At 41.8% G+C, this 16462-nt stretch overlaps 1 protein-coding gene across 3 annotated transcripts in view; it reads left to right on the forward strand.

The window, feature by feature from the left end:
- The first annotated feature begins 1268 nt into the window (after window positions 1-1268).
- The window catches only part of pip5kl1 (phosphatidylinositol-4-phosphate 5-kinase-like 1), a 48312-nt gene continuing 33118 nt past the window's right edge, over window positions 1269-16462 (forward strand). The window contains exons 1-2 of one of the 3 annotated variants that reach the window (XM_060912264.1): window positions 1269-1370; window positions 14270-14465. In XM_060912264.1, coding sequence (XP_060768247.1) covers window positions 14274-14465 — 192 coding nt within the window. In that variant the 5' untranslated portion in view covers window positions 1269-1370; window positions 14270-14273. Of the gene's footprint in view, window positions 1371-14269; window positions 14466-16462 lie in introns of those variants that run through there. The other 2 variants (XM_060912263.1, XM_060912265.1) reach the window with 2 other exon arrangements.

Raw genomic sequence — 16462 nt, forward strand, 5'->3', positions numbered from 1 at the left:
ATTTCATGGTAAGTGATATAATTTTCAGATATCAGTAAAACTGTATTTAGATAGCTGCTATTTCGTCAGATATCACAGCTGTGTATGTGGTATGAGTAGACAAGTCAGTACGTTAAAAAAATACATTAGGTATAAAAAGTTGAATCACATTTTGAAAGTAAGACCCTTTTTTGTAAAAGTGTAGTCTGTGGGGTAAAACGCCCCCTTAATGGTGGGGTAAATGGCCCCCAGGGGGCATCGTTTCCTTTTATCATAATTACTGTATTTCATACATTTCTGAATAGCAGATACATAGTTTTTAATAACATCTCACTTACCTGGTTGAGTAAAGCAAGTAATTTGAACTTAATATTAAAAATAATTAAAATAAAAAAAATTGAAATTAAAATGCAAAATATAATAAAATAATGCATCTATTCATTAATTCAGGGATATTTTCTTGTTTCTTTCACATTATAGGCTTAAGTAAACACTTTTGCTATCCAAACAGCTTTTTTTGAGTGAGGGGGCCTATTGCCCCACCTCAGGGGGCCTTTTACCCCACTGGGGGGGTAAAAGGCCCCCTTGGCACAATGTTTGTTTTTCATCTCATCTCATCTCATTATCTCTAGCCGCTTTATCCTTCTACAGGGTCGCAGGCAAGCTGGAGCCCATCCCAGCTGACTACGGGCGAAAGGCGGGGTACACCCTGGACAAGTCGCCAGGTCATCACAGGGCTGACACATAGACACAGACAACCATTCACACTCACATTCACACCTACGGTCAATTTAGAGTCACCAGTTAACCTAACCTGCATGTCTTTGGACTGTGGGGGAAACCGGAGCACCCGGAGGAAACCCACACGGATACGGGGAGAACATGCAAACTCCACACAGAAAGGCCCTCGCCAGCCACGGGGCTCGAACCCGGACCTTCTTGCTGTGAGGCGACAGCGCTAACCACTACACCACCGTGCCACCCATGTTTGTTTTTGTTAAAAAAAAAAATTAAGTATTAACTTTAGGCAAACTTTAGGTGGCATTATTGTTCATGTCACTGTTGTCAAAACTATGATTAAAACTAAACACATGGTTCATTTCAACTTGGAGAAAAACTGAATTTTCCTTAAGGGGGGCTTTTTCCCCCACTCTACTCTACTGCGCCCCCTGGTGGACTCCGTTCCGGGTGAAGAAACAAAACATAGGAGTCGGCTCTCAAAGTTCATCTAAAAGAGTCGAATCAAAGAACCGATTCAAAGAGCCGACTCGCTTTTGAACGGCGCTTCAGTCAGACAGAGCGCTGAGTGATGGACCAGCTGAGGACAGAAAGAATGCGCTGAAACCGCAGAGTGGACATGAACCAGTGTGTCCATGATGAGTCAAACAGAGGTAACATCTTTCTCATTTTCTTCCTTATTTCTGTTTCCTGTTTAACAGATAGGATTCACATGAAGTGTCCATGCTTCTGCTGAGCTGTGTGATCATTCTGGTTGACTAACAGAAGAAGAAGAAGAAGAAGAAAAAAAAGGTTTGGCTCTATTATATTTTGATTTTCTATCAGGAAAGATAAGGTAAGTTTTTTATGATTTTTTTTCCTGTGAGAAATATTCTAAAGCAAATATTCCAGAATGAAAAAGAGCCCATTCTGTAGTCCAGTTTAGTCAAGAGTCCATATCAGGTTATGTTTATATGTCAGTGTTTATTATGTGTATGTTTCATGCCAGGACATGAGAAGAGGTTAAAAAGCTGTGAACATACACTGACCATATACCCTTCATGTCAGGGAGCTGAATGATCAGATTTAATCTGCTGCCTCTGAGCAGCTGATTCTCATCACTGCAGACAAATAAGCCTCTGTGAACTGGCCAGAGAAGACTGCTGTATCTGCATCTTACCCGAACACTCAATACATTCACTAAACATATGCACAAATGATTTTTTAAAACATTTTCAATACAAGGGCGGCACGGTGGTGTAGTGGTTAGCGCTGTCGCCTCACAGCAAGAAGGTCCGGGTTCGAGCCCCGTGACCGACGAGGGCCTTTCTGTGCGGAGTTTGCATGTTCTCCCCGTGTCCGCGTGGATTTCCTCCGGGTGCTCCGGTTTCCCCCACAGTCCAAAGACATGCAGGTTAGGTTAACTGGTGACTCTAAATTGACCGTAGGTGTGAATGTGAGTGTGAATGGTTGTCTGTGTCTATGTGTCAGCCCTGTGATGACCTGGCGACTTGTCCAGGGTGTACCCCGCCTTTCGCCCATAGTCAGCTGGGATAGGCTCCAGCTTGCCTGCGACCCTGTAGAACAGGATAAAGCGGCTAGAGATAATGAGATGAGATGAGATGAGATTTTCAATACAAGGGTGGCACGGTGGTGTAGTGGTTAGCGCTGTCGCCTCACAGCAAGAAGGTCCGGGTTCGAGCCCCGTGGCTGGCGAGGGCCTTTCTGTGCGGAGTTTGCATGTTCTCCCCGTGTCCGCGTGGGTTTCCTCCGGGTGCTCCGGTTTCCCCCACAGTCCAAAGACATGCAGGTTAGGTTAACTGGTGACTCTAAATTGACCGTGAGTGTGAATGGTTGTCTGTGTCTATGTGTCAGCCCTGTGATGACCTGATGACTTGTCCAGGGTGTACCCCGCCTTTCGCCCGTAGTCAGCTGGGATAGGCTCCAGCTTGCCTGCATGAGATGAGATGAGATTTTCAATACAGTACTTCCACTGATCAGGCGGCATGGTGGTGTAGTGGTTAGCACTGTTGCCTTACAGCAAGAAGGTCCTGGGTTCAAACCCAGCGGCCGATGATGCAGGTTAGGTTAATTGGTGGTTCTAAATTGACTGTGAGTGTGAATAGTGTGTGTGTCAGCCCTGTGATGAGCTGGCGACTTGTCCAGGGTGTACCCTGCCTGTCACCCATGATCAGCTGGGATAGCCTTTCCCTGCAGACAAAACAAACTTCCACCGATCAGCCATAACTGACAGGTGAAGTGAATAACATAGATTATATCATTACAATAGTGGTTAGCACTTGTCCCCAGCAGCCGGAGTTTGCATGTTCTCCCCGTGTCTGCGTGGGTTTCCTCCAGGTGCTCCGGTTTCTCCCACAGTCCAAAGACATGCAGGTTAGGTTAATTAGTGGCTCTAAGTTGACCGTAGGTGTGAATGGTTGTTTGTCTCTATGTGTCAGCCCTGCAATAACCTGGCGACTTGTCCAGGGTGTACACCCCAGGGTGTACCCCATAGTCAGCTGTAATAGAACAGGATAAACAGCTACAGATAATGGATGGATATTGTTACAATGGCACCTTTCAGGGTTGCAAGAGGAGTCAGTTTTCAAAATTGATGTGTTGTACAGTAAGCAGGAAAAATGGGCAAATATAAAAATCTGACCGACTCCGACAAGGACCGAATTGTGATGGCTAGATGACCGGGTCTGAGCATTTCCAAAACAGCAGGGCTTGTAGAGTGTTCCTGGTTTGTGGATGGAAAACCAGTGAACCAGCGACAGGATCATGGGCATCCAAGATATGGGGAGTGAATACTAGCCTGCTAGCCTGGACCGATTCTACCAAAGAGCTGTACTGTTAAATAAACTGCTGAAAAAGTTAATCCTGACTATGATAGAAAGGTGTCTGAACACTCAGTGCATCACAGCTTGCTGTGTACAGGGCTACAGACTGGTCAGTGACTCCTGTCCACCACCGAAAGCACCTACAATGGGCGCAGGAGCACCAGAACTGGACCATGGAACATCGAAAGAAGGTGGCCTGGTCTGAGGAATCACATTTTCACTTACATAATGTGGCCAGCTGGGCATGTGTGTGTCTTTTACCAGGGGAAGATATGGCACCAAGATGCACTGTGGGAAGAAGTCAAGCCAGTGTAGGCAGTGTGACGCTCCTGGCAACGTTCTGCTTGGAAACCTTTAGTCATGGCATTCATATGGATGTTACTTTGACATGTATCACTGACCTAAACATTGTAGCAGACCAAATAGTCCCCTTCATGGAACAGTAATCCTTAATAGCAGTGGCCTCTTTCACACCTTCACACCCTTAGAGGTCTTGTGGAGTCCATGCCTCGACAGATCAGAGCTGTTTTTGGTGGCACAAGGGAGACACAATATTAGATAGGTGCTTTTAATGTAATAGCTGATTGGTGTATATCAAAGCTCTGAGAATGGGCCTGATACTGACAGTAATTTAATACCTGAATGACTACCTTGAAGCTTCTGATTCCCAGCTGCTGTGTGGAATGGCAGCAGGCATTAAGACAATTTGTGTGTTATTTTAGGTGCAGTCGTGACCAGAATAAAGCACTTCCTGAAAAAGAATATATGAATAAATGTTATGTGCAGGGCGGCACGGTGGTGTAGTGGTTAGCGCTGTCGCCTCACAGCAAGAAGGTCTGGGTTCGAGCCCCGTGGCCGGCGAGGGCCTTTCTGTGCGGAGTTTGCATGTTCTCCCCGTGTCCACGTGGGTTTCCTCCGGGTGCTCCGGTTTCCCCCACAGTCCAAAGACATGCAGGTTAGGTTAACCGGTGACTCTAAATTGACCGTAGGTGTGAATGTGAGTGTGAATGGTTGTCTGTGTCTATGTGTCAGCCCTGTGATGACCTGGCGACTTGTCCAGGGTGTACCCCGCCTTTCGCCCGTAGTCAGCTGGGATAGGCTCCAGCTTGCCTGCGACCCTGTAGAACAGGATAAAGTGGCTAGAGATAATGAGATGAGATGTTATGTGCAAATGAATGTTTTAGTGCCATATCAGTCAACATCACAGATGTTCATAGAAGAAATTATGTCAGCGAATTGAAAATACATTATAGTTTTTTTTTATATTGACTCAGCGCTTTAGGCAGCAGTGTTCCTTAGTCCTCATCCCTGCTTATCTCCTGAATAAAATGCCTTGGTAGTGACGATATATTCAAGTGTCCTATAAATATCGTAAAATGTCAGCGTATACATCTCCTAATTACTAGCCTTTATGCCACAGCGCTGTTGGATCCTCAATCCTGATTAGTCAGAGTGCGTTGATAAATTTTCCTATAACATTAATTACATTAACACTCTTATCAGGAGTGATATACAACATACCCAGAGCAGCCTGGGGGGTTAGGTGCCTTGCTCAAGGGCACTTCAGCCATTCCTGCTGGTCCAGGGACTCAAACTGGCAACCTTTTGGTCCCAATGCTGCTTATCTAACCATTAGGCCATGGCTTCCCCATGCAAGATTTATTTTAAAGTGCAATATATTATAGTTTCTATAGTAGCAACTGAAAAAGGGAATTTGATTGCGGATGATCGTCATAAACAGATCTAAAACATGAGTAGTTTTTGATATAGTGAAGTGTTTTTATTTTGATTAATTTTTGAAACATTTTTGGAAGAAGTTCCTCAAGCAAATGTAAAACAGAGAAGTTGGTGAGGGAATTGTTGTTTATCCGTTTGTTAATTTTGACATCAGTCGCCATTTCCGGAGCCAAACGTCCCTTCAGTGTTGCCAACGCGACTTTGTCACTAGATTTGGCAATTTTTTTTAGACTTCTTTTGTTACTTTAATTAAAAAAAAAAGCCTTTTTTTAACAGCAGTGTGGCTTCATAGACACAGAGAGTGTGTGCTTGACTGGCCTGCTGCCAGCACACATTAGTGACTGTCTTGAATTCGATACAACTCTCGGGCTCACATTACACTCGCTGTTATATGAGTTTAAAAAGCAGGTTCACTCAGCTCATAGTTTACTCCCTGACTTGTGACCAATCACTGATAACCATGGTTCCACCCATGACCAATCACGGATCACCACTTTCGCCTCTTTGTTCTTCATTTTAAACTCTTTTTTTGGAGATATTACATTTTATAACTACAACCCTATCTCCAGAAAAGTTGGGATATTTTCCAAAATGCAATAAAAACAAAAATATGTGGTTTGTTAATTCACGTGAACCTTTATTTAACTGACAGAAGTACAAAGAAAAGATTTTCAATAGTTTTACTGACCAACTTAATATTTTAAGTTGGTCAACCAACTTGTATTTTGTAAATATAAATGAAGTTAGAATTTGATGCCTACAACATACTCAAAAGAAATTGGAACAGAGGCAAAATAAGACTGAAAAGTTGATAGGATATTCAAGTACCACCATTTTGAAAGATTCCACAATAAGCAGGTGAACTGCTATTATGACTGGGTATAAAAGGAGCAGCATCAAAGGCTTAGTCTTTGCAAGCAAGGATGGGTTGTGGTTCACTCCTTTATGCCAAAATTCATGAGAGAATTGTTAGTCAATTCAGAAAGAACATTTCTCAATGCAATATTTTAGGTCTTTCAAAACCTACAGTACATAATATTGTGAAAAGATTCAGGCAATTCGGCGATATCTCAGTGCATAAAGGGCAAAATAGGAAGCCACTGCTGAATGTGCATGACCTTCGAGCCCTTAGACAGCATTGCCTGAGAAACCGTCATGCTAATGTGACAAATATAGCCACATGGGCTCGGGAGTACTTCAGAAAACTGTTGTCATTTAACAAGGTCCGCTGTTGCATCCAGAAATGCAACCTGAAACTGTATTACGCAAAGAGGAAGCCATTCATCAATTCTATGCAGGAAGAACGCTGATTTCTCTGGGCTTGAACTCATCACAGATGGACTGAAAGACAGTGGAAACATGTGCTGTGTTCAGATGAGTCCACATTTCAGCTTGTTTTCGGGAAAACCGGACGTCGAGTTCTCAGTGCCAAAGGTGAACATGACCATCCGGTTTGTTATCAGAGAAAGGTGCAAGAGCCAGCATCTGTGATGGTATGGGGGACATCAGTAGTCATGGCATGGGTGAGTTGCATGTGTGTGAAGGTACCGTTGATAGATTGGGGCATATATTGGGATTTTAGAGAGACATATTCATCAAGGCAACGTCTCTTCCTGGGAAGTCCATGCTTATTTCAGCAGGACAATGCCATGCCTCATTTTGCATGGGCTACAGCAGTGTGTATATCATAATGAGATGGCACTGGAAATGGATAGGGCATGCCATGAGAAGAGAGCCAAACAGCATCCCTAGAGTAGCCCTGCATTGGACACCAGAAGGTAGAAGAAAAAGAGGAAGACCCAAAACCTGGGGTTGGACTGTGAAGGAGGAGATGCGAACCATGAAGCTGACCTGGGGAAGTGTCCAAAAGATGGCCCAAAATCGCCAGGAGTGGAGATCCTTTGTTGCTGCCCTAAATGCCAGGAGGCATAACGGGCAGTAAGTAAGTAAGTAAGTACTGTACAACAGTGTGACTTCATAGACACAGAGTGTGTGTGCTTGACTGGCCTGCTGCCAGCTCAGATCTGTCTCCTACTGAGAATGTATGTGGCATCATGAAGAGGAGAATCAGACAACAAGAGAAGACGAGGCTTGGCCCTGGAAATACAGTCATTACATCACAGTTTAACAACTGGACAGCTGTTGTAACGTAAGACATAACAATAGCTAACTTGTTTATCAGAAGTTCCACAGCATTAAATCTAACTATAAATAGATAACAAAATGAATGTCATTCTTTAATTAATAGAAAAATCTTACCAGTTGACGCGTTGATTTGGTATAAGAAGAATAAAACACTTTGGAACATGCTGTTTTAGGAAAATAATCAACTTCAGGCTCGACTCTGTAACTGATCTTTGTGTAACAGTATATTTTATTTCTCACATAGCAGAAGTACAACATTACATTATATTCTTTCTTTTACTAATGAACCTTTCAACATGATCTCATTTCATGGTTGCCAGAAGCTGACTCATTCTTAATGCACCTACAGATCCAGAAGATATTCATTGTCTTACTGATTGAATTGTATCCTAATGGAAGAATTGTCAGTTCTAGCTTGATAGATGCTACTTATCAGTGCTTTTCCATTTCTACATTGAAGATCTGAAGCACCAGGGTTATTACAGATTACCACAAAAATCACAGACGACCATAATGGCCATGGAATCAGCCCCAGACTCTCACCACAAGGCCTCCATCAGAAACCACAAGTTTTCGAAAGTATGAGAAAGCTAAATAATGAGTCTTGACTCTTTTTCATCAAGATGGAAAACACAAAATAAAGTCAATAATCATTACCAAACCCCTAGAAACCAACAGAAACTTCTAATGGTCACTTTGAATTTTAGAGCAGGGGAGATTATTCAGATCATTAGTGTAGAACGGTGGGCGCGCTCGAAGTGAAAACACACTCCATTCTTTACCACTTGTCTGGTTGTCAAGGTGATGGGAAGCAGCAAGTCTGGAGTCTTCTGTTATGATCTCCACAAGCTCAGTGTGAAGAGATATCACTTGTGGATTTGCACTAAGAATCAGCATCACTTCAGAGTGGAAGATGTGCACCAGAAAGAAAGAAAGAAAGAAAGAAAGAAACACAAGGTTCTACTGGCAGCAGAAAATGAAGATTCAAGATCTTTTTTTTTTGGTTGAAAGCTGCATAATGTGATGTTCGGTGAAAAATTAGGACTAGTATCAGCAAACAGAGAGGAATATTAAAGTAGATTATATTATATTATAAGTAGTACACAGTGAACACATGAGATATTATGATACAGTCAATGCAAGAGTATACACAAGAGTTTTGTAACTACAGAAATACAAACAGTATTCAAATAACAATGAAGAGAAAAGGGCAGGTGCTAGTATGTGCGACATTCCACATCAAAAGGCCTTCCTGCGCCATGCCCTGGTCTTCACAGTCTCCCATCCCAGTACTAACCAGGCTCTTAAGGTGCACTGGGTGGCACCGATCTCCATTTCCTTAGCCCTCAGCCCCTCACCTACACAACTAGGGTTACAGTGGGGGGCTGGCTCTCTAGTAACTGCAAGAGTTTGACTCCCCACTCACATCTGTATTGCAGCGTGCCTTGCCAGATGGCAGTCAGTACCATTTTTATGATGGTCTTTGATATGACCCAACCGTGGGTACTCACGAGTTTCCGATCGACAGGTGGACACACTAACCACTAGGCCAGCTCATGATGACATTCTACATACACTCTTAGAAATAAAAGTACCTTGTTGCTGGCAGTGGCAAACCGTTACTATTAGAGCTGGGACTTGAGCTCAGCCAAAACTTAGCCAGATACACCAAAAAAGCAGCAGGGCAAAAGATTTTGCAAGGGATTAGCAGCAGGCTGCCAGGTAGTTCCGTTGTGTGTAGTTGATGTTGATTTTAGAAGTAAGTAAATTACATCGGGAAATGAATACTTAAGTCTGAGTGAAAAATACTGTAGCGAGTGTGTGTGCGTTGACAAAGAGTCTGGAGACAGAAATCTTAGTTGTGCTACTTGCTCTCGATAGCACTGGCTTGATCACTTTATTAGCATTCACTAACACTACTGATGAACAGTGTTGGGCAAATTACTTCAAAACTGTTTTGCATTACTTATTACTTGTTACTGTCATTTTAAAGTAATTAGTTACATTACAATATTACTGTATTTAAAATGTAAGGCATTACACTACTATTGCATTACTTTTAAGTTACTCTCACCAAAATAACTGGAAGTATGGATTTGGCAATCTAAATGTAGCTCAAGACGCTCAATTAGCTCATCACACATCCAGTGGAAGGTGATGTGGTATCTGACTGAGCTCGGCTTATGGTTAAAAACAGTAGAATATAATAGCTACAGTCTGGGTGCGATTTGCTGGGGGGGATGGGGGGGATCATCCCCCCCTCTGGTTTTTATCTCTGCTGAAAAAAAATCCTCGGGGACAACCCCGTCAATAAAACAAACAAACCAAAAAAAAAGTTGACATGACAGGCATGTTGTGACACAGTTTTCTATGGTCTACATTGCACTCACTTTCAAAATGACCCGAAGTGGCAGCTTTGATGTTCACGAACGTCCCCAGCAAATAGATACATTGTAGATAATAACAATATCTTTGCGTTCTATGCAGGGATGCAAACAGCGCGCCTTTTGGCGGATGCCGCCTTTTTCACGGCCGATTTTTTTTTTTAGGGGGGACGTTGGAGTGTCTGATTATAATTTCAAAGTAAATTCTGTATTAAAATTACTAAATAAGCAAATCCGTTACAGTCCATGAAACAGGAAGTAGTATAAGGATGAGAAAAAAACAGTTTAAATCGGAAAGCTGCGCACAATGTGAACTGCGCCATCAGAGCAAACTGTTCATTTAGTATTCATGTATTTTAGTGATTTTCGAGTCACTGTCCATTTAATCCGGAGGGAGAGAAACATCACAGCAACGCGACAAGCAATGCGAACTTTGTTGTGTTAGTGTTCGTGTATTTAGTCAGAGAGATAGGAAGATGAATTTACTATCTCTGGTTTAGTGTTCGTTTTCATTTAGTGTTATTCATTTGATATCATCGGATGTTATTGAGCTGTTAGCCTATTGTTACCTTAATTTTGTGACGTTTCATGATTAAAAAAAAACATCCCCCCTTCTGGTTTTTTGACAAATCGCACCCTGGCTACAGTGATGGCTCATGGCACAATACAAGGAACAATCATCGCAAGAACAGACAAAAGGTGAAAGTCTGGCAAATTGTGATAGAAATACTGTAACTTTAGGCCTATTCACATTAACATTAATTGAACTGTATTGTATTGTAATGTCTAAAGATATGACAGGATACAAAATTAGCATTTCTATGCCTTTATTGTTTTCAAGTTTACAGCATTAAGCATAGTTTATGCTTCATAAAAAAAAAAGATTAGCCCTAAGGAATATGACTCCATTTCAAAAATTTAACAAAAATGAACATATTATGGCAAATCGTAGCCTACAATAAAACTGGCCTGAAAAAAACCCCCACAAGCCTTTTAAATCACGGCTAGACAATGACTATTAGCTATATGAGGCTACCCAGTCACATTTCGAAAAACAGAATTAGAAATAACAAGATCAAAGTGCTTTTAATGATATTGAAGTGCTTAGGCATATTAGCCCTCGAAGGAAAGGCAGCTCAATCACTTTAGTCTGACTTCCGACCAGAAAAAAAACTCAGTTATACAGGACAAAAATGTAAACAAACTGTCAGCATATATTCAACAACATACTCCGCCACAGGTCTCTTAACCTCTTGAGGCTGAAGGAGCATCTCAGAGCGGCAGAACGTTAATTTTGGCTGCTTTGTGATTTTATCGCCACTCTCATCCTCCGCTTGCTTCCTTGCTAACTTCATGTTACTATGGCACCTCTGTAAATGCTTAGTTAAATTACTGGTGCTATTTCGGGAAGTGGGCAGTTCTTTAGGTTTAGCACACAAAGTGCATTTGACTACGATGTTCTTCACATCCTTATTTTTCACAAACTTAAAATAATGGGCGTGTGCCCATCTGGAGAATGGGCTATCCGACGTTAGATCAGCTGCAGGTTCACTCATCTCTCTCTCTCCTGTCTGACTAGCCTAAAGGAAAAGGAAGTGAAACATTTTGCGCGGACGTTTCACCTCTGCTGATCTCGCGTGATTTTGGCGAATTTGTATGAAGGGAAAAAAAAGCCCACCACTTCATTCCAGGTTAAAAATGCATTGTAACGCGCGTTACTGACATTTGTACCGAGTAAAATATTACCAAATTTTTTCTGTAATGCCTTACATTACCGTGTTACCGCAAAAAGTAATGCATTACAGTAATTCGTTACTTTTGTAACGTGTTACTCCCAACACTGCTGATGAACGCCACACTGGCTGGAAGGTGACTTCACTGCCATGCTGACAGCACCAAGTCGCGGTTAAGCTCGCATTGGCCTTCGAGAAGGCAGAGGGCGATACATTTTTGGTTCCTCCCACTATAACTCAAAATCTGATTGGTTAATTCATCTGTCACTTCCTACATAAACATACACTACCATGGCCTTCTGTCCCGGCAATGAAGTCCGAACCAATGAGTGAGCCAGCTCTAAACTCTTCTCAGCCTAGAGACAAAAACAAAAAATCTCATTGGATAACTCGATTTTAATGTTTTCAGGACTGTAACCTTTTCATTTCTGAAGTAAATTTGATAGAAAATGAGGCCAAATTAGAATTAGAAGAGAATAATTACAGTGGGGCAAAAAAGTATTTAGTCAGTAAACCAATTGTGCAAGTTCTCCCACTTAAAAAGATGAGAGAGGCCTGTAATTTTCATCATAGGTATACCTCAACTATGAGAGACAGAATGAGAAAAAAAATCCAGAAAATCACATTGTCTGATTTTTAAAGAATTTATTTGCAAATTATGGTGGAAAATAAGTATTTGGTCAATAACAAAAGTTCATCTCAATACTTTGTTATATACCCTTTGTTGGCAATGACAGAGGTCAAACGTTTTCTGTAAGTCTTCACAAGGTTTTCACACACTGTTGCTGGTATTTTGGCCCATTCCTCCATGCAGATCTCCTCTAGAGCAGTGATGTTTTGGGGCTGTCGCTGGGCAACACGGACTTTCAACTCCCTCCAAAGATTTTCTATGGGGTTGAGATCTGGAGACTGGCTAGGCCACTCCAGGACCTTGAAATGCTTCTTACGAAGCCACTCCTTCGTTGCCCGGGCAGTGTGTTTGGGATCATTGTCATGCTGAAAGACCCAGCCATGTTTCATCTTCAATGCCCTTGCTGATGGAAGGAGGTTTTCACTCAAAATCTCACGATACATGGCTCCATTCATTCTTTCCTTTACACGGATCAGTCGTCCTGGTCCCTTTGCAGAAAAACAGCCCCAAAGCATGATGTTTCCACCCCCATGTTTCACAGTAGGTATGGTGTTCTTTGGATGCAACTCAGCATTCTTTCTCTTCCAAACACGACAAGTTGAGTTTTTACCAAAAAGTTCTATTTTGGTTTCATCTGACCACATGACATTCTCCCAATCCTCTTCTGGATCATCCAAATGCTCTCTAGCAAACTTCAGACGGGCCTGGACATGTACTAGCTTAAGCAGGGGGACACGTCTGGCACTGCAGGATTTGAGTCCCTGGCGGCGTAGTGTGTTACTGATGGTAGCCTTTGTTACTTTGGTCCCAGCTCTCTGCAGGTCATTCACTAGGTTCCCCCGTGTGGTTCTGGGATTTTTGCTCACTGTTCTTGTGATCATTTTGACCCCACAGGGTGAGATCTTGCGTGGAGCCCCAGATCGAGGGAGATTATCAGTGGTCTTGTATGTCTTCCATTTTCTAATAATTGCTCCCACAGTTGATTTCTTCACACCAAGCTGCTTACCTATTGCAGATTCAGTCTTCCCAGCCTGGTGCAGGTCTACAATTTTGTTTCTGGTGTCCTTTGACAGCTCTTTGACCTTGGCCATAGTGGAGTTTGGAGTGTGACTGTTTGAGGTTGTGGACAGGTGTCTTTTATACTGATAACAAGTTCAAACAGGTGCCATTAATACAGGTAACGAGTGGAGGACAGAGGAGCCTCTTAAAGAAGAAGTTACAGGTCTGTGAGAGCCAGAAATCTTGCTTGTTTGTAGGTGACCAAATACTTATTTTACCGAGGAATTTACCAATTAATTCATTAAAAATCCTACAATGTGATTTCCTGGATTCTTTCCCCCCATTCTGTCTCTCATAGTTGAAGTGTACCTATGATGAAAATTACAGGCCTCTCTCATCTTTTTAAGTGGGAGAACTTGCACAATTGGTGGCTGACTAAATACTTTTTTGCCCCACTGTATAATGAAATTATGAAAGCATGAAATATAACATTTGAAATGCTGATATGTTTGGGCCTTCTCTGAAGGCCTAGAAGGCCCTGACGGTTCCCCTCTGGTTGCTGGGGTGGTATCCTAAATAGTACATCTTTTATTCGTCGAAAACCAATTTACCGTACTCAGTTGGACTTTAAGTAACACAAGTACCTTTAAATCTTTACTCTTAAAGCTCTTTAAAGGTACATCACATGCTCCTCCCCAGGTAAAAGATACATACTAAAGGTACAAAAGGTACTGGCTCCACCCTAGCAAAAGTAAAACTACCGCTGGGTATCTTTGTTTCTGCGACTGTAGCACAGCTTAACATGAATCAGTGGATACTTTATAAACAAAGACCTCTCTAAGCTAATCACATTCCCGTCTCTTTTCTCTGTTGTGGAGCAGGAGACTTGTCATAAACAGAATGCTGATCATCTTGTTAAGCTTCAGGTTTATCAGGAAATAAATCTTAGGCATCTCTTGTTGTCCAACCAAAACAGTTAGAAGATTCCTCACGAATCAAGTGTTAAATGCTTCAGATTAACTCATTCTATTGTGGCATTGCACAGAGACAGTGGAATGGAGACGTCTGAAGTAATGTTTTGCATTTGGATTTTTAATCGAGGCAGATGGAGATGGCTGGGCCGAGCAGCAGCAGCACGCAAGTGGTGAAGAGGAGGGTCTGGGGAGGCCTACGGCAGCGCTGGAAGCTTCTGGGTGTGTTTGAAATCGACCAGCAGCACGAGTTTTACCCGCTCACCTGCATGATGAAGGAGGGTTTGGCTGCTGCTGTGCAGAACACCATTGACAACCCAATACCTGTGAGTAATAACAACAGAATGTAAGAAGCACCTTTTCAAAGCACAAGGACGTTTTAGAGTACAGAGATGCTGGAAAAAATTCTGCACTGACATAGATGTGCTGTGAAATACCATCTGCAGTATGTCCATCTATCAGTTACAGTATCTATATTGCTTATCTGTCAGGGTTGCCGGGGAAGCTGGAGAATTTAGATGAAAGGGCGGGGTAGGTGACCCTGGGCAGGTCACCAATCTGTAGGTGGGTTACATCTGATGTCACATCCGCCTCATTAGATATGCAAGACATGAAGTGGTGGTCAGCTAAGCTCACTGATCACAAAGCGTTACTATCGCTGGGGCACCTTAATAATCGTGAAAATGCCCTACGCTTGTATTGTTTTGTGCTGCTCGAATCAAACAAACCGTAAAACTGGTAAAAGTTTCTTACGGGTTCCCTGTGAAGTAATAAAGAGTGAAAGGGCAAAGTATTTTACCAAAAGATTGACGAGAAAGGTGGCTCTTGAACTTTTTTCTGCGATGGAAGGGAGCTGAGTTGAAAAACACTCAAGTTTGCAGTGATCACTTCGTGAAAGGTTTGTAAATTCCTCTGAATTTGATTTATTCGTTTGGATTCGCAAATCACGTTTCTCGCCATTTTCTGTTATTTCATGATGTTTTGAAGTTCAGGAGATGCTTAAAGGAGAACTGAAGTCATTTTTAAACTTGCTTTATTTCTTGATTAACGTGTTATTCAATTACGTTTTCGGTTTTAGTAACCTTATATCGTGACTTGTATTGGCAACTAATTGCAATTAAATATTATACTTATCGGCCTGTTCGGTTTTTAGCCATGTTGAATTTAGTTCGTTTGGTCCCCGGCAGGTGTCGCTTATCCGCACGATTTTCACGAGACTTGTGCGAGACTTCGAAATGTGAAGTGTCAGCCAGGTGTCAGTGCCGCCATTTTGAAAACTGTTTTCCAAACGAAATATTGCACAAAAATGAGTTTAAATGACGATTACTGCCTACTTTTTTCTATCAAAACAAACAAAACCTCCGGCTTGATTACATCAGTGTTCAGAGCATTTTTTAAGGATTTTCCACTAGGAGACCAACTGGTCTGGGCAATACAATCACAGGCCCCAGAGTCCATGCGGCTGCACCGCTGCAGCATATTCTGTGATGCAAATTGCTGCATTATGAATCCTTGTTTCAGCCAGCATAATATCAACATAGTTAATGCAGTGCCAAGTTACGGTACCATAACTTCATCATAAGTATGGTAAAATACTAAAATTACACTATGAGTTTAAGTTATTGTTTTATCAACTTTCATAATATTATGTATTTTAAGAAACAGTGAAAAATAAGAAATAAGAAAATCTTCAATTTTATTGCTCATTGTGAAACATAGTATCAAATAACTGTATATTTAGTCTATAATTTGGAAATTGGAACAGTCTTGACAACCCAACTTCAATATTTCTTAAACATTCCAATCCAAAGAAAACAGTCTTATGAATTTGGACCAGCAATTCAAGCGTCTCCCATAATCCCATTTCAGTTTTACCTTTCAGCATCAATCTAACATAACTTGGTTTAAAATTTGGTCTCCCAGTGAAGCTGGTTTGGCATTGACTAGGAGACCAAATCTGGCCACTGGGAGACCATTTGGTCTCCCAGTAACTATGTTAAAAAATGCTCTGTCAGTGTTGGCAGATGTTGGTCACTTTGATTTCCGCTGTACGTTTCACTTCCGTCCTACGATGTCTCGCACAGGTCTCAACGAATCTCGTTTACGGCCATTGCTTTGACATATGGACTGATATATTACATAGCATATTTCAAACACTCATAATTTGCTATAGCAGTGACAAAATAGCGATCAAAATGTGTTCCCATATTTAATAAACTGAGATAAATAGAATTTTGATAATAAAATATTTGCCTTCAGTTCTCCTTTAAGTCCTTGTGTGTTTTTGTTTACTGTTTGATCGGGATCGCCATATTGTAAACTA

This window comes from Neoarius graeffei, chromosome 28 (genome assembly GCF_027579695.1).
Source record: "Neoarius graeffei isolate fNeoGra1 chromosome 28, fNeoGra1.pri, whole genome shotgun sequence".
Classification (NCBI taxonomy): domain Eukaryota; kingdom Metazoa; phylum Chordata; class Actinopteri; order Siluriformes; family Ariidae; genus Neoarius; species Neoarius graeffei.